The following is a 19,153-nucleotide window of genomic DNA, read 5'->3' as shown; positions in this document are numbered from 1 at the left end:
TTTCTGAAAATTATGCTGTAGACATTATGCATGACATATTGGAAGGAGTGGGGCAATTTGAGCTGAAGTTGCTGTTTGCTTACCTCTCAGACAACAAAATCATATCCAAGACAGATGTTTGTAACCGAATATACTCATACAATTATGGCTTTGTTGAGCGAAAAAATCGTCCAACCAGAATAAACTTGGAGCAGAATGGAAACGGAATTGGTCTCAATGCCATTCAAACTTTTTGCCTAATCCGGAATATGCCCTTGATATTTGGAGATGTTTTACGAGAAGGAAATGCCCACTATAGACTCTTGTTGCTTCTGTTGCAAATTATGAACATTATATTTTCTCCAGTTGTTACTGATGGAATGACAGTATGTCTGAAGCATCTCATTGTTGACCATCACCAACTTTTCAAAGAGCTTTACCCACATCGCAGAATGATCCCTAAACATCACTTCATGATTCATTACCCCAGAGTAATTCGAAAAATAGGTCCAATTCTACATGTTTGGTCAATGAGATTCGAAGCCAAACATAGGTTTTTCAAAAACACAATCAAAAATTTCAAAAATATAACAAAGTCATTGGCCCAAAAACATCAGATGGCTATAGCATACCATTGGGAATCAATGCCATTTAAAAGTATTGACTGTGGGCCAGTAAAAACTGTTCAGCTCATTGAATTGCCACATGGTGAGATGATTGCAGAAGAACTGCAGGTTGACTCAGACTGTGAAGTTGATCTGACTTCTTGGATCACTTGTTTTGGAACTGAGTATCGTCCAGGCCTTTTAGTTTGCACGGACAAAGAGGACGATTTGCCTGTATTTAGTCAGATAAAAGACATCATTGCATTTAATCGAGAATATTTTCTTGTAACAGAGGACTTTCAGACACTTTGTTTTGCAGAGCATTTTCATTCCTTTCATGTGACACAGGGAAATGATCATAATGTTTCCATGCTTAAAGTTGATAAATTGCACTTCTTTAAGCCGTTTGATCTGCAAACTACTTATGGTTTTGATAGGGATTATCAATATGTTGTTCCTGTACATGTGTTTGTATGAGTTTGTGGTTTTTGTACATCCATGAACTGTTAAATAAAACCGACATATAAGCACTGACTTGGAGTATTTTTCATTCACTGATGGTTCTAGGTTTACACTACAGGTGTAGGAAACTATTGAAACAATGTAAATAAAAAAGTACCAGCTTTAGAGTACAGTTGTACTCTTAAAGTGTTAAATAATGAGCTCTGCAAAGGTTCTAGGTTTACACTGCAGGTGTTCAAAAGCACTGAAACGGTGTCAAAAAGTGCTAGTTATAAGAGTTCATTTTAACTCTCCAGGTGTTCAAGTTTAACTCTATTTTGAGAGTATATATTTTACACTTTTTACAGTGTTCACTGAACACCGAACTCTTGGACCTATATATACACTGAAACCAGTGTTCAGTGAACTCCTATAGAGTACATTGAACACTCTGATTTTTGCTGTGTAATTATAGCATCAGAGATGCACATCCAGCTTGACAACCAGTCTAACATTATGTCCAACCATTCACTTCCTGGGTGAAAGGTCACTGCCAAGGGCAAAGTCCTTTATGGAGTGCAGCTGAATTCCAGAAGTAAACATCACATTAATTTTCTTCATAGCAGAATCAATGTTTATCGATAATTATAAAGCTTATAAAACAGACCTACTGTGAGCTAAAAGGTTGTTAATCAATGGCATATGATTTTGTTGAAGCCACTATAGCTTGCATTAGTTCAGCTTATATTTTAAATGAATGTGTTCAACAGAACAAATCCAGGTGAAAAACTGCATTACCCATGGTTCTGCAAAAAAAAAAAACGTGCACCAAATCATAAAATCAAAGTTGCAATACTTAAAGCACTCCCATGAAACACTGTAAATTATAGCTAATCTATCTTACTATGCTCTCAAACTAGGCCCACTTAAATATTTATATATAACCTATTTATTTCAATTACCTTCGCAATTTGTATTTATGTTAATGATATTTGCATTGCTCCATGGTACATTCATTAAAGCTGTTACACAGTACATAGTCTTGTACTGTACCTTTGTCTTTTTATTTTAAAATAGTTTTTTTCTATGCCAGTCTATGCCAGGGTACTGGAGAGGAGAATCCGGCCGATAGTAGAACCTCGGATTCAGGAGGAACAGTGTGGTTTTCGTCCAGGCCGTGGAACACTGGACCAGCTCTATACCCTCTACAGGGTGCTGGAGGATTCATGGGAGTTTGCCCAACCAGTCCACATGTGCTTTGTGGATTTGGAGAAGGCATTCGACTGTGTCCCTCGCGGCGGCCTGTGGAGGGTGCTCCGGGAGTATGGGGTCCGGGGCCCTTTGCTAAGGGCTATCCGGTCCCTGTACGACCGGAGCAGGAGCTTGGTTCGTATTGCCAGCAGTAAGTCAGACTTGTTCCCGGTGCGTGTTGGACTCCGGCAGGGCTGCCCTTTGTCGCCGGTTCTGTTCATGATTTTTATGGACAGAATTTCTAGGCGCAGCCAGGGGCCGGAGGGGGTCAGGTTTGGTGACAACACGATTTCGTCTCTGCTCTTTGCGAATAATGTTGTCGTGTTGGCTTCATCAAGCCAGGACCTTCAGCATGCACTGGGACGGTTCGCAGCCGAGTGTGAAGCGGCTGGGATGAGAATCAGCACCTCCAAATCCGAGGCCATGGTCCTCAGTCGGAAAAGGGTGGCTTGCCCACTTCAGGTTGGTGGAGAGTTCCTGCCTCAAGTGGAGGAGTTTAAGTATCTTGGGGTCTTGTTCACGAGTGAGGGAAGGATGGAACGGGAGATTGACAGACGGATCGGTGCAGGTTCTGCAGTAATGCGGTCGATGTACCGGTCTGTCGTGGTGAAGAAAGAGCTGAGCCGCAAGGCGAAGCTCTCGATTTACCGGTCAATCTACGTTCCTACTCTCACCTATGGTCATGAGCTTTGGGTCATGACCGAAAGGACAAGATCCGGGATACAGGAGGCCGAAATGAGCTTTCTCCGCAGGGTGGCTGGGCGATCCCTTAGAGATAGGGTGAGAAGCTCAGTCACCCGGGAGGAGCTCAGAGTAGAGCCGGTGCTCCTCCACATCGAGAGGGGTCAGCTGAGGTGGCTCGGGCATCTGTTCCGGATGCCTCCTGGACGCCTTCCCGGGAAGGTGTTCCGGGCGCGTCCCACTGGGAGGAGACCCCGGGGAAGACCTAGGACACGCTGGAGAGACTATGTCTCCCGGCTGGCCTGGGAACGCCTCGGTGTCCCCCCAGAAGAGCTGGAGGAAGTGTCTAGGGAGAGGGAAGTCTAGGGTTCTCTGCTTAGACTGCTGCCCCCGCGACCCGGCCCCGGATAAGCGGAAGAAGATGGATGGATGGAATCGTTTTTTTCTTCAAATTAAAGTTTGCAATATTGTGATTCACCTTGTAGCTGTATAGTTTGATTTATGGCTTTTAACATTTAATCAAAGACTTTTTAAAAATCACTAAGGGAAAAATGAATGGGAAACATGCTTCTGGAAACAAGGCAGCTAAAAAAGTGAGCCCTCTGTTGGGACTGAAAGCCCGAATGTTCATTCAAATTGCTGAACAACTGGATATCTTGTTTTAATGTATCATAAAAAGATTGCCTTAATCAGTTAGCAATATGCTAAGCTAGTACTCAAATGAAACTCTACACTATGAAACTCATCCTGGACCAGGAAGGGAGCATGTGTGACTGCATTAAAACCTTCTCTGCACTTCTGACCCTCACAATGCCCAAGCCCACATTAATTTTTACTTTCCATGTACATTTGCACTCAATGTCTGTGTCTGAGTGAAAATGTAAGTTAAAAATGAAAATTCTGTCATTTACTCATGTCATCATCTGTATGTCTTTCTTTATTATGCAGAACACAAATAAGATATTATGCAGAATGCTGTAAACCAACATTTTGGTTACCATTGATTTCCACAGTACTGACAAAAAAGTAAATAATAAATAAAAAATCTGAAAATACCTTCTTTTATGCTCTAAAGTAAGAATGTCATGCAGGTTTAGAGCAACATAAAGGTGAGTAAAAGATCACAGAATTTTCGGGTTTTGGTCGAACCTTTTTAAAACAAGTTATCAGTGACTAAGTCTTCACTGTATCCACATGAACTATGCTGTTTTTGTCCCATTTTGTGCCAGTTTACGTTTTAATTAGGGTTGGTGGTAGCTTATTGGTTAATGATCTGGGCTGCTAACACAAAAATCTCAAAAATAGGTGACCCAGACACCAGAGTTACTGCGATCACAATCCTGGTTCTCTCATAGATTGTGCTACTAATCAAGACACACACAAGCCTGAAAATTCCAGAGCTAAACAGGAAATGGAATCCAGCCCCACCAAACGATACAAATATATAATTGAAATCTGGAGGTAATATATGTTAATGTAAATTTTACATATACTGTACTAGCTTTTGTAAAGTGTAATCAGGAACAATATTCTGTCCTGACTTTAAAAACCCTGTTGCTTTATCCAATAATTAACACATTAGAACAATTATTTTATTTACTTTCATTTAATTACTTAATTTCCTAATAAAGACAAGTGTATAAGGATGAGTTTAAGTAAAACAGTGTCTTCATGCATGTGGGAGGTTTAGAAATACAGCACTGAATGTTTTATTTATGTATGTGTTAGGCTACTTTATGCATGTCACTGTGTGTATGAGAATGCAGTTAGAGGGGACTAGAGGGTTTGTTATGAATCATCAACAAACAAGAAATAATTTCATAGAGATGTCGTACCATAATGCAGGGAAAATGTGATGTAATACAAATAGCATAGAGACAAACTGTGTAAAAATGTATGTTTGTGCTGTTAAATGATCATGAGTAGAATTTCTAAATTGTTTAAACGCATTATGCTAGAAATGGATTTAAGATATATTATTTACTATGCATCGATGGTAAAAATAAATGTAAAAGGCCCCACACATATCTAGGCAACAGAATATAATAGAAACCCTCATGGGGAGTCCTTTTTCACACAGAATACTCTAGCAACGGCCTAGAAACCATAAAGAATGCCTTATACGGAGAATACTCAGGCCAGTCATAATGTTGTGAATTTTTCATCTAGTCACAGACAGTAGTTTCAGCAAACACAACCATGCACAAATACTGTAGCTTTACAAACACAGACTGCACACAATGCAATCCCTATAATTGGAGTGTCTGCATCCCCTCCCTAGTGGACATTCAAAATGTGCTTGCCATTGTACTAGAATAGCCTAGAGAACCATTTTTCTCTTTTAAAAACAGCCTAGCTCACAATTTCTTAGTCTTGCATGCCCTCCCCTCCCTCTTTCCTTCTCCAGGTATCATGGATGCCTGCTGGAGAGGATGATGTAATCAGGATGGGTGTGACCTGGTTGCTATAGCGACAGCCTCATCCAGCGCTTGAAGATAAAAACAGTCTGAACTGTGTTCCATGGCAACCGGAGCCTAATCTAACGACACAGCGGGGTTACCATATCAGCCTTCCTATGAAACAGACGGACCACCTGCCACCCCTCATTCCAAAACAGCTGCCTCTCCCCTCTTCTCTTTGTCCCACAAGCGCAGGCTTCACGTGAAACGCAAAACCTAACACACGCTTAAATACACACGAACAACACGGTGCTGTGAAATGAATACCATACAATACGGTTTTTATACAAGCACGAAATGTGTACCCTGTCCTCTCCAGCTGCTCCAGTTGCACTCTTTCTTCCCTTTATCCATGTCTTCCCCTCCTCTGGCGTTTCTTTCGCTGCTGTCGTCTTTCTCTTTTCTCTTTCGCAGATCTTGTGTCTTCTCGAGACCCACTATCTCACACGTCCGAACGGCATGAATGAAAAGAACAGAGAGAAGAGAACAGAGGAGAGACAAGCTACTGCTACTTAGTGAGGAAACAGAGAGAGACAGAACGAAAGAAAGAGAGAGAGAGAGAGGCGCTGATCTTCTGGATGAAACCGTAAACACTGCAGCCTTCACCGCAGAGAGAGGAGCGTACCATATGCAACGCCCGGGACGCGATGGGGGGGGGGGTTAAAGAGGCCGCACCCTATCTAGCAAATATAATGCATAAACATAAGCAAGGTCATGTGACATTATTGGCTCACAATGGGCGAAGTCTGCCATATATATATATATATATATATATATATATATATATATATATATATATATATACATACACAGTGAAATGTAGGTCTGGCATACTCTTTTTAGACTGTGACAAAAAATAAAAATAAAAATAAATAAATACCAATAGTGAAATATACAAAAAAAATAAGGAGAAAATTTTTTGAAGAATTAAATACAAATAATGAAATATCTGAAAACAAAATAATAAAAAATAAGATAAAAAGATAATTAAATACAAATAATGAAATATACACAATATATTAAACTACTACACAGATACTGTGTAGCGATGCTACAAGAACTGCTATACAGATGATGTGCAGAGATGTAAACAATGTGCAGATGAGTTGCATAGGTTGTCATGAAAAAGTGCAGTGTGCAAAGAGTTATTGGGTAACCCTACACAACCAGAGTCACTAAAGTGTGGTGTTTAATGTCCATTGTTAAGTAGTCTGATAGCGTGAGAAAAGAAACTACTCCTGAGCCTCTCCGTTTTTGCCATCAGACTACGGAAGCTTCTGTCTGACTGATATATATATATATAATAATAATAATATATATAATTTTTTCCCCTTGCTTTTTTGCATTCAGACTTAAACAGAATAGCAGGCTGACATATGTGAAAATATATCCTTACACACTGAGTAACAAATATTTCTTCCGAATTATAGAGAAAATTATAGTAAAATATTAACATTCTCGTTGCAGAGAAACAAAAAGCAAAATAAAACAATATAATTACATAAAAATAAATATTTGTTATTTTTTATTTAATTATTTTGACTTTTTCTTATTTTTGTCTTTTGTTTCTGTGTTGTAATGGATATTAATAACACTCATATATACATAGGAACAGCTCAATATTTTAATATTTAAATAAACATGAATGTTTGGACGCTTCACAGTTGTTTGTAAATTAATGTAGTATTGTTTTTTATGTTGTTAAATAATCATAATGATGATGATGATGATGATTTTGCAACATAATGTTTCTAAATAAATAAACACTGTTCTAAGATATTTCAACAACAAGAGCCGACTCAGATGCATGCATGCTTTCATGCGTAGGTACGTGTGAGTAGGACTGGAATTCGATGGTTTCAGTCTTGGCTTATTCATTTTCATCATCTTCCTCTGTTTCCCTCAGCATCTTCTCTCTAAGGGCTCCCTCGCTCCCGTGTTACTATGGCAACAGGCTGATCTGTGCTGATCCAGATTGACTCAGAATTGCAGTGTGATGAAGAGCGCAGTTGTTTTAACATCACATCATTAGAAACACCCGAACTGTTCACACGAAGATATACTTTATCGCTACTGTGATCTGTTGGTAATGGTTTAATGAAGTTTTTTATTTTTTTCATTTATAAAAAACAAAAGCTGTGTACATAAACCGGCGGTCTCTATCGCCCTCTGCAGGTGATCAACGATAGCGCTACTCAGAAGGCGTTGACCTCTTTTTCTTACATTCTAGAACCTTCAGTTTCAATCACCAGACAATGAATGGAATATATGTCTGGTAAAATGCAATTCAAAACATTAGCTTTACACACAGCCTATCCGTCAGTTTATCTGTAGCTGCCTGCAATTTTGTAATATTAAAAACCAATTAATAAAGGAAGCAAAATAGCAAATTAATTAATATATAATCAGCTGCTGTTCCTTCAGAAAATAATAATAATAATAATTTCACAGTGCTTGAAGCATCATATCTGCACTGCCTCATTTTAAAACAGAATTATATAAAAATACTGTTCGCAACAAGAGAATCTGCTTCTCTAGTGAGAACCACTTAGTGCCCTAGGCTATGTTCAAATGTTCATTTCTTTCACTGCTGTCACGATTTCAAGGCACTCAGGTTCACGTAAAAACACTGAAAGGTGGACTGACTTCAAAGATATCTTCTCACTCCCGCTTTGAATGTGCAAATAAAAAATTCCATTAATATTAATGGGTCTACAGAAGATTTACTATGAGCAACATCAGTAGGCCTACTTTTCGATTTAAATGTTGTTTAAATGTGCCTTAACTTAAACCATAAAGGGTTTGAAAAACAATAAACTGCACAATTTTAAAGATCTTCGATATGTTTTGGGTCAGTGTACACCATTTCTTGAGCTTTTCTGCTGTTTCTGTGTTAGTATTGTGAAGTTATGTAAACACAGTGCAGTTGTTTAAACCCACCACTAGAGGGAGATTATCCACTTAATTCAGCCTCAATCGACCCCAGAATTGAGTGGATCTGTCTGTGGCTGTGTGCCTGGTGAGTCAATGACATCACAAGCAGCATGAAGGTATTTCACAATGAAACTGATTTCATACCAGCATTCAAGGGACCATGATGTCATGGTTTAATAAACTAAAATAAATTCAAGTGAGCTTTAGTCATAAAAAAGCATTTAATGACTAAAATATGCATTTATTGGTAGAAATTTTATCATTTATGAATTCATTTACTCCAAATAATATGCATCGAATCATGAATCTATGCTGCTTTCCAAATAATAACAGATGAAGGCATCTTAGCTGACAGGATGTTGCACAAAAATGGGATGCTCTTTACATAAAGGCTGTGCTTTCGGACATGGTCATTGTCTCTCAGATTCTCCACCACTGAATCAAAATAGTCCTTGCAACATAAGCAGGCTTTTCTAATTAAACTTTCATGGAAAACACCAGCTGTGACAATAATCTCCTCAGCACTGCATCCTCTGAGCATTGCAGAATTATGAAGTGGCATGAATACGTGTTCAAAGAACAGATGATAAAGAATGAGATCAGTGAGCTGGATTACAAAGGAAATCCAGGATACTCATGATTTAAATTAATATTTTGGGTTCAACACAATAAAAAATCTGGTTTGTTTTGATAACATGTTACAGAAATGGTCTCTTATGCTTTAAATCATACAGCGTTTCTGATTGATTCAGACTATAACTTGTTGTACTGAAATATAAGTGTCATTCATTTTGGGGGTCAGGCCATAGAGTATCTGTGCTATACTCTATGTGTTTGATTCACTAATAAGAATCTGAACTAGTACACAACCCAACAGAAATCCATTTCTTGCCATTATTTTGTGGTTCATGATTTTCATTGCTTCACATTCAAAATAGGCCGCAAACTCATGTTGGCTAATGTTAGCTGGGTTACAAACCTGCAATCATCTAGAACAGTGGCTCTCAACCTTTTTGTCTCCAAGGCCCCCACTTTGTCCAACACAATATTCCCCTTTGGCTATTAGAGATATTTCCTCTTGCATTTTGCTTGTTGCCACTGGGAATGTTAAAGTTAATTAAACATAATTTATTTTGTGATTCTATAAAATTCAACATTATGATTCTGTATGGTTTTCAATAGAAATAATAGTTATTAAGGGGAAAAATAAATATGATGTCAGTTTACGTCTGAATTTGTGTGTGTGTGTTTTCAGCATTTTAATTAGTTTTAATGGGAAGTTTGCTGAGCCCTGGGTGAGAACCACTGCTGTAGTCCTGAACTGTGGCTGTTGCATTAAAAACAGCCATGCTTACAAATCTATGTTAGGATTTCAAATTAATTTTGTGTACCATCTAATTGAAAAAAGTTAGTGTCCATAAATATTTCTTATATAAAACTGTATCATCTATTAATTTCCTCACTGTGTTATTTAAAAATTTGTTGTTTCTGTTTCTATGACAGTCATTTTACCTGTCACTATGCAAAGTAGACCCAAAGCCATTTTTCCTTTGAATTTTCATTTTTGTGGCTTAATATGAGGAAAAACTCATATATGTTCCCAAAAGACAATAAATAAATAAATTAATTAATTAATTAATAAACAAATAAATAAGAAAAACCTTAGGCATCCTAGATAAACTTATTAGGGTAAATAGTTTTTACTGTTTGATCCAAACAATCATGTTATAGTTCTTCCATTTAATTTACTCCCCAAAGGCAGTTTGACTCACATAAATGAGCAAATTTCTCTTATAATGCAAACACTTTCTAAAACTGTTTATTAGTATTCACATACTAATATTACTTATTAATATTTTTAACATATTCATTTTAGTTTAAGTTTTAAGTGTCATTTATATATATATATATATATATATATATATATATATATATATATATATGTATGTATGTATTCTAATTAGCTTAAGTTAAAGTTTTTCATCTAATATTTATATTTTCTTTTATTTCCACTTTATTTAAATTAACAAAAATGCTTTTTAATCAGTTTCAGTTTTAGTTAAAAATAATGCTGCTTGTATAGGAAGACTAACAGCAATGACTCTTACCTTTCTGTCTGTTGATGCTTTGTAGGAGCAAGGACAGATCAGCCTCTTCCTCTGTAGTGGAACTCACAATACTGCTTTTGCTTTTATTCTCCTTCTGCTGACTGGAATTCTGCTCCGGAGTCACTGTAGACGTTCCCATTACTACAGGCCTGGGTTCATTGGACCAGTTGTCCTCTGGTTGTGGCTTGGGCTTCTCAACAGGTGCTGCGTTCTCATTTTCCTTCTCTTTTTCTTTCTCTGTTACTTTCAAGGTGCTAGCTGGGGGGTCAATGAAGGGAGAGGGTGTGGTGCAGGAAGTCGTAATGGGCTTAGAAGACGTGACGCCTGTGGTCAGGGGAGAAGATATTTCAGGAGGTTTTGGGGTGGAATATTCCTGCTCCCTCTTGGGACTCTCCTCAGAAGCTGATTCGATTAGCAGGTCGCTGTCAAGCTCCGCCTCCCTTTCCTCTCTCAACAGACTGTAGAGTGGTGGGTTGCTGGCTTGACCAAAGCCCCCCTTGATACCACCAGACAACTCAAATGGGTTACTAGCACTGACCTTGTTGGTTTGTGGCTTATCAAATGGGTTACTAGCCTTATCAGTGGCAGATGAGTAGCTGGTCTGCTCAAATGGGTTGCTTGCTTGGCTGAATCCACCTTTTGCGGGCGGGGTCTTAGATGTCAGGTCATATACTGGTGAATCGGTTTCTTCGGTCACTTGCTCAATTTCTGAATCTCCAGACTCATCTCCACTGCCTTGAAGGTCTTGAGCCCATGTGGACGTCGTTTTGGCTGAACTCTTGATGACCTCGGCTTCAGGAAGACTGGGATGAGAGCTGATGCCACTGGAATCTTGAGTGGAGCTCACAGACTTCATTCCTGCAGGCTGGAACAGCACATCAGATGGAGACTCTCGACCTGGAAAAGTGGAAAGTAATGGAAATGTCAGAATTTTAAAAAGCCTAAACTATGAGCGAAAGATTATAACATTTAATTCTTAATTATGTATTGAAATAAATAGCACAATTTGAAATGATTTAAACGATTAGGTATTAGTGGCAAGACAATAAGATCAAGACTATGGATCAGTATTTTCTATCCATCAATCTACTTGAAAACAGAAGGCATTCTGAATTCAGTTCTGAACGGTGCAGCAAGTGCCTCACGAGTGGGAGGGATCTACCTGTAGGGGAGTGGTTAGGGGAGTGGCTAGCTGAGGAGGCTGCACTATCATCCTCTGGTTCTGACAGTGTTACTGTGGGAAGACTCTGCTGACCGAAACCAAGCACGCTCTCTCTCTCGAACATGCCCCCTTGTGGAGACCCTTTCACTGGCTGGGATTCTGTTGTAACCGTGATCTTTACAGGACTGGCACTCTGTGGCGTTTCCATCCTATGGTAAGATCGGTAATCTGCCATCTCTTCATCTGAAGGGTCCTCCACATACGGAAATGTGTGCTGCCCACCGGCTGATCCCGGACTCTTCACCTCTGTGTCTTCAGATCCAAGAGGACTCTTTTCCAAATAGCGACCCAGATCGAAAGGGTCATGGCTGGATTCCTTTTCATGGATCTTAGGCTTCAAATCCTGAATGTCATCTTCATCTTCTTCATCGTCTTCGTCATCTCCATAGCTAGATATGGGAGGCTGCTGCTTGTTCTTGGTATTGCCCACACTGCCAAAATCACAGAGGTCATCCCCCATGTCCATGTAGCTATAATGGTCAGTCTTGTGTGAGCCCTGCAGGGTCGTCTGATGGTCTGAGGGGTCACCTGGGGTCATGCCAATGCCGGAGTCGGTCCCAGTGGGAGCAGGTGGAGAGCGGTTGCCCTCCGTGGAGAAGAGAGAGGCACCATAATTGAAAGAATTGGAGGAGGATTTTGAGGAAAGGAGAGAGGTGTATAGATCACCCTCTCCTGATGATGACTTCATAAATATGTCAGATAATGAGTCACCTGGAGAGACAGAGAGAGATAAGTAATGAACATCAACGTGTAGAAAAAATTTAAATAGAAAACAACTTCTTCTTCTTCTTTTTTTAAATATGGGTTTATTTATTTTTTTAAAGGATGATAAAACTGAGGTCATTGTGATTGGCCCTAGAAATCAGGAAGTGGCTCTTTGCTTAAAGTCTATCCCCATGCCTGCTTTAGTTCTATTTTCACAAGTAAGGTGTATATTTCCAAATCTCTTAGTACAAAAATCAAAACTGATCACACTTATGACATCGCTAATTAATTTTAAAAACTGATCTCATGCTTTCATTACAATTATACATGTTTTCAATCAACATAATCACTGTTTATTACAAGATTATTGTAATATATATCAAGAACATTTGATTTAATCACCAAAACACAACAGTTTGAACTTCTTTTAATTTAGTACCGGTACTTTTAAGAATCAGTTCATTGAAGAGCAAACAATACAAGATACATGTTTCAAATTACCTTTTTGCTGAAATAATTACAGTAATACAGGCAATAATTGTGATGTTAGAAAATACACTCTCACTTCTTCTGATACATTTATGATTAATTCCTCTCCCTTGTATCCTGTTGTGTGTTTACAAATTGCAAAACAGACTTTTTTATAAACAAGGATGTCCTCAGAGGGAGTTTTTTGGTGATTTTCTCAGGTTTTGCCCTCTTCCAATTTGTCCCCAAAATATGGTTAAGTAGGAACACACACACACACACACACACTAACCCTACTCCTAAACCTACCCTTACAAAAATTATGGGTTTCCTCATAATCTGTTCTGTTGTGATGACCATGGCAATAATGGCAATAATACATAAAATATGTTAGAAGATTACACATTTTAGTGTATATTTGGTCATCTGCACTCAATAATGTGAGGTGAAAAAACAGAAAATAGACAAAGACACAGTTCTACACAGAGAAAGACACAAAGTAATAGAGCTGAACAAGAATCCATGCAGAGAATTAACATGAAAGTCAATTCTTTTTCCAGAAGTGATGTAAATCTGATTCCCACTGGACTGAGAGGAAAAGCAGATTAGCATGTGGTGACATTCAGACCGGTTGGGTACTGTGAACACTACACGGCCCTCTAAGACACAGTTGGAAACATCTGCTCCGTCTCTGTGAATTCAGTTGAGTCTTAAGAGGATTAATGAAAGTTGGACAAAGAAACCTGTGACTGCTACATCTCCAATTACACATGCACACTGGCCTGTGCTAAAATTTACAGTAGGAAATAACATCGTAATGGATCAACTGCATTTTGTGGAAATTAATGATGTGATTCCAAAACCTGTCATGGCACCTATCAATAAAAATATTACAAATCATCTTTGGTAACTGAAATAAAGCTGAATTAAAATATAAATAGTAGATGAAAAACGTAAACAATTTAAACTACCATTAGAAATTCTGCCTTATGACAAACTGAACTAAGTAAATTAAAAATAAGTAAAGCTAAACAGAAATATTTAAAAAACAAAAAGCAAACACACACAAAGTTATGAAAACATAAACTAAAATTAAAATGAAACATAAAAATAATTGGCTTTGCCATTAATATGTTGCTAACAACCCAATACTAAAATATAAAAAATATTGCACATACAAATATTGGGAAAACCAATCAGACCAAACAGTTTCATTAAAAATTATTTTCAGTATAACATTTATTATCAATATTTATCCTGCTTCCTCCACCTTTTTTGATGGATTTTTTTTACACTGGAAAGTACATTAAAGGGTTGCCTTCTTTGACAAATACAAAATTTGTTTTATGAGTGTGGTTGAATTCGGTGTAGCATCCTAAATTTACCATTTATCATATCTTTAAAAGTAGAATGCTAGTATGAATCCAGCCAGTGACTCGATCATGTCATTTGCAAATGCATGCTGGGAGTAGGCGTAAACTGCTGAGCTCTTTTGACAAGACTCACATTTCCATGGTAACAGTGACTTCTCTGATTGTTGGAGAATTAGTGTAGTTCTTAGCCGGGGATAGTAAGCTCAAAAATGTAATTTACTGACCCTCATGACAAACCTGTATGACTTTGTTCTGTGGAATAAAATAGATATTGTGAAAAATGACACTGTTTTGTTGTCCATACATAGAAAGTAATTGGGCACAATGTTGTTTAGACTTCTTTTGTGTTCTGTAGAATAAATAAAGTCATACAGGTTTAGAATGACATGAGTAAATGATAGAGTTTTGATAGGGAAAAAACAACAACATTATTTTAGAATTAAGCTGATGTCACGCTGAATTGTCTTCCACCATTTTACAACCTCAAAATTCTAAGTAGGTCTGTCTGGAAAGGTTTATACAATCAATTTCTCTACAAAGGCCCCTAGTGTTGTGCTCTATTCGAGTGGTCCTTGCATGCTGACCGCCTTTGGCTGAAAGTGACAGAAGGATCGGTCTTTTCACATACACCCAGCACTGCTTGTTGATCTCGCTCAGCCTCTTTCTCTCATGCCCGAGTGACTTTGTGAATGCAGACAGACAGTACACACACACCAGCATTCCTCCTCGTCTAGGCCTTTCCCTTCAGCATATCAGACAGGCAGACAGAGAGAGAGACAACTAGGGAGAGAGAGACAGTCAGAAGTGGATTATGGTGGACACATTGACATGTGTGAGTGATGTTAGTGATTTCTGTTGTGTTGAGCTCCTAAACCACGTGGACAGATCTTTTTCCAGTCTGTCTTTTAAAGAGCTGAGAGATCACTTCCTTGGCTACTGTAAAAAGATAATAGCGATGTGCAATGGATCGTTCTTACTCGGCCTATAAATAGACCTCCCTCTGTTTATTTAAAAAGAGAGAATGCTAAAGATTGAGCCAACTACTGTACAGCCCAAACCGACATTGTATGAGAGAGAGAGAGAGAGAGAGAGAGAGAGGGAGAGAGGGAGAGGGAGAGGAAGGGAAGAAACAAGAACCTTACCAAAACCAGAGTGTGAAAGACTCTTTGTGTGAGTGCATTTGAATGTATTTAAGAGAATATGCATATTTATTCTTTTGTCCATGAGAGGAGGAAAGACTGTGTTTTTGTGTATGTGCAAGTATGTGAGTGTTACAGCTAACCAGTGCGCGGGGTAGCTGAGGGATTTCAGGCGCTGGCTCATGAATATTTGAGCATGTGAGAGAGACTATGCATGGGCGTATGTGTGCATGCAGTTTCCCCATAGCTAATAATAGCAATCTGAGCCATAATGGTGGCTCAATCACACTCTTATTGGACCGAGGAGCACCTCCAAAAGCAAAAACTGACAATTAGCAACAGGAAAAGGCATGAAAGTGAGCTGCGATGGCTTTCCGTATGAAAGTTTCAAAGCATGTCTCTGTATTTGACCTTATGTATTTTACATGCGATATGTGTGTGATAGGCTGTAGTCACTTATCTCCACTCTGAAAGGGTTTCTATAGATACACCGCTACTCTATGTGTCACATTGATCCATAGAAACACTGCAGCATGTGGTACAATTAAAGTACCACTATGAGTGCTTGGATGTCTGCCTCACATGTACACTTCCTTCTTGATATAAGGTAGTTTTATGTTTTATTATTGTCCAGCACTAAATCCACATTATTGTCTAAGGTTTAGGAATCAGGCAAACACCGGACCATCTCATCTAATAAACTCACTGTTATTTTTGTTACAGTCAGTGAGGATTTAGTTTAGCAGCTCAGAAATACTCAGAAAGAAAGAGTTCACAGAAAAAAGAGAAACATAGCTTTATGATGCAGTATACAAATTTCTTGATCAGATGTTGTTCATAGCATCAAAACAGCTATTGCTTCAAATGTTGAAGCAACATCATTTATCAATAACACAAACTTTACCCAACATGTTTCCATAAATAGACATCCTGAACTAATATGAGTCTGGGATCCTTTTCTTCAACTCCTCTTTATTTTAATAATCACAATACACAAGAAAACATCTTATATACTTTCTAATATACTCATCTCTAAAAAGGTTTATGGCAAACTCAGTTGTTTTTTTGGTTATACATTAGCACTGGCTTATATGGTCACGTTTAACATGCAAGCAACAATAGTTTTGTTACAGATGTCTGGAAAGAAATGTGCAGTTCACACAGCCAGCCATAATTAATTTATTCAGTATGCAAATGTGTCCAATAATAGGGGTTTACCAAGACAACATGAGCACTATTTGGCTGGTCATGTGATCTCAACATGGTGCCCCCCCCCCCCCCCCCCGAGATGGTGCTCCATGTAAAATAGATTAGGCTACTGATGTTACTGGAGTCATCATTTCAGTGGATATAATTTTCAAGTGCTACTTCATTTATTTCTTCTTAAAACTTTAAGTGAAAAATACTATGTGCACTTTTAAGTGCACTCAGCAAACCAGATATAACTGTCCAGATTACAGTTAGTTTATATTAAAATACTAACACTAATGTGAGTTCTAATGTCTTTTCTAAAAGCTTAGTATACTACAGCAGGTCGACTCAGGAGGGCTGACAACACACTCATAGCAATTTGTAATTATTCTGTTTTCTTAATTCGTATGCTTGCTTACGCCCCACTGACAAGATAGGTTTGGGGTGGACCTTTTCCTTACAAAAAACATTTGCCATTATGTAAAAGAGTTACATTTTCTCATTAGATTGGGTTGAGTCTGACTGTGAATTTTAAGGTTGTGCCGCTGTTGTCAATACTGTATAAGTTGTTAAAATGAGAAGTGTTAATAGCCTAGCTGTGCTACATGAAGAGGTTTATTAGAGGGGTGGACAATGCTCAATTATTGAGCCATGCCCTGTGATTTAGAACAGTGAGACAGGCCGAGGAGAAAGAGGGCAGTGAGACAGGCTGAGCACAAAGACAAAGAAATGATGATTACATTATTGTGGCTTTATGAACACACATCATGATCCTAAGAGTTCTCTCGTCATGGTTGCTTAACTCTAATACCATTAGAGAGCAACAGAAGAATGTTTTGTTTGTTTTATTGTGTGTGTCTTTGTTTGGTCATGTTGTTTGAACTACCACAGTTGCCTGGAAGCATACTGTGCGTCTGTGAATGCAGAGACATCCAGTCGCTGTCACACCCATGGCCTGGTCTGGCTCTCTTCATCTCCAATTCATCATCATCATCAGCTTTTGCTTCTTCTTTTCTTTTATTGGATGTCGCCGCTAAACACACACACACACACACACACACACACACACACACACGCAATGCGTAATTATAAAAAGCCCCAATTTACCTGTAGATGCAGTTTCCATGGCAACGTCGCTTCCTCCAAAGGGATGGAATTGTTGCTTGGGCGCGTGCAGATCGTCCCGCATCTCATCAAAACGGGGCCCTGCGCTGCTAAACATCCCGTTCTTCTCCTCCTCCTCCTCTTCGAACCATTTCCCATCCAAACCCGGCCCCTCGCTCGAACTGGCGGACATGGTTGCAGTAATCGCACGCAGGGAGTTTGTTTCGAAGCGAGAACGATTCTGTGAGATCGCAGAAGAAATTCAAAGACGTAACGCTTAATATGGCCGATCCTGACCGATGCTTCCCGTCTCGCGGCAGCGGAGCCAGTGGGCTCGATGCGTTTGGTTCAGTGTCTCGGCGCTGACGTCACTGTATCTGTGCGGCTCGCGGTTGGCACGGATTTAGGACGGAGAGCGAGATTGCGGTTGGAGGACGGTCCGTATGCGCGCGCCTCCACCCCACGGGCGTGGTTCATGCTACCTCACAGTACGCAAAACCCGCTAGCCACATTTAAGCTTTTTAAATATACTTCAGCGCAAATTACAAAAATACATCCAGCGATGAAGGAAACAGTCTTAACATGACTTTTTCCTTATTGGTGCGGCCTGAAATGACTACATTTAGTTGTTTGCACTTGCAGAAAGAGTGTTTTTGACCAAATTGATTAGTCATTAGCCTACATTATTCATTAAATTATTTTATATTTATTTCAATATTTTATAGGAGCTGTTTGCTAGTATTGATACTCTGCCCAGTTTAATTTAACTTATATATATATTAGCAAAAATGGGATAAAATTGGTTGAATTTTGATTGTTTTTTATTGATCTTATTTCTTCTGAACTGTGATTATTTGTTTGCCTTTTTCATTATGCTCCACCCTTACCAGTGGCTAGCATTGTTGTGTTGTGTTCTAAAGTGTTTTCTGTCTTTTCTGTCTTCCGTTTGTTTTAATTTGTGTTGGGAATCACTATTAAGGTGTTTTTTCTTTCTATATTATAGCCTATAGGCTGTAAGTTTTTCTTTTGTATAAATAATTGTAAAAAAAAAAAAAAAGTTTAATTAAAGATTTTATTCCTCCTAAATTAAAATATTTAAACACGGAATAATTCTAAAGTCGCCATGCTACGAGAAGCTTCCATTTAAACCTCGTTCAATAATTCACATTGCCTTGAAACACCTTCACATTGGATATAGTTTTACTTGTGGATGATCCGGTGTTTGAGCACCATCTGCTGGCGGACAACAACACAATCCAACAGGGCTTCCTTAGCAACAGTCTGATGTAAACTTTGCAGTGAGCAAAATAAAGAGTAAAATCACAAGTGCGGCTCGGTACTGGAGTGTTGAAATGTTTCACTGTTGAAAGGTATGGTGAGTAGGTAAACTGATTTGTTGTAGTAGTGTGAAGGAATTTGACTTGTCACCTCCTGGGCTCTGGACTAGTATACAGTTGGACATATACAAACTGGTGAGTAGTTTATAGTGCAAA

At 38.6% G+C, this 19,153-nt stretch overlaps 1 protein-coding gene across 5 annotated transcripts in view; it reads right to left on the bottom strand.

Moving 5' to 3' along the window:
• LOC132110602 (reticulon-1-A-like) overlaps positions 1–18,101 on the bottom strand; it is a 33,886-nt gene extending 15,785 nt beyond the window's left edge. Inside the window, exons 1-3 of one of the 5 annotated variants that reach the window (XM_059517328.1) lie at positions 17,664–18,101; positions 11,621–12,391; positions 10,444–11,355 (exon numbers count right to left, since the gene is read on the bottom strand). In XM_059517328.1, the coding sequence (XP_059373311.1) occupies positions 10,444–11,355; positions 11,621–12,391; positions 17,664–17,853 (1,873 nt within the window). In that variant the 5' untranslated portion in view covers positions 17,854–18,101. Of the gene's footprint in view, positions 1–5,721; positions 6,031–10,443; positions 11,356–11,620; positions 12,392–17,663 lie in introns of those variants that run through there. The other 4 variants (XM_059517326.1, XM_059517329.1, XM_059517330.1 and 1 more) reach the window with 4 other exon arrangements.
• Positions 18,102–19,153: the final 1,052 nt, after the last annotated feature.

The sequence above is a fragment of the Carassius carassius genome, chromosome 30 (assembly GCF_963082965.1).
Source record: "Carassius carassius chromosome 30, fCarCar2.1, whole genome shotgun sequence".
NCBI classification, from domain to species: domain Eukaryota; kingdom Metazoa; phylum Chordata; class Actinopteri; order Cypriniformes; family Cyprinidae; genus Carassius; species Carassius carassius.
This window is presented reverse-complemented; position numbering and strand designations above follow the sequence as displayed.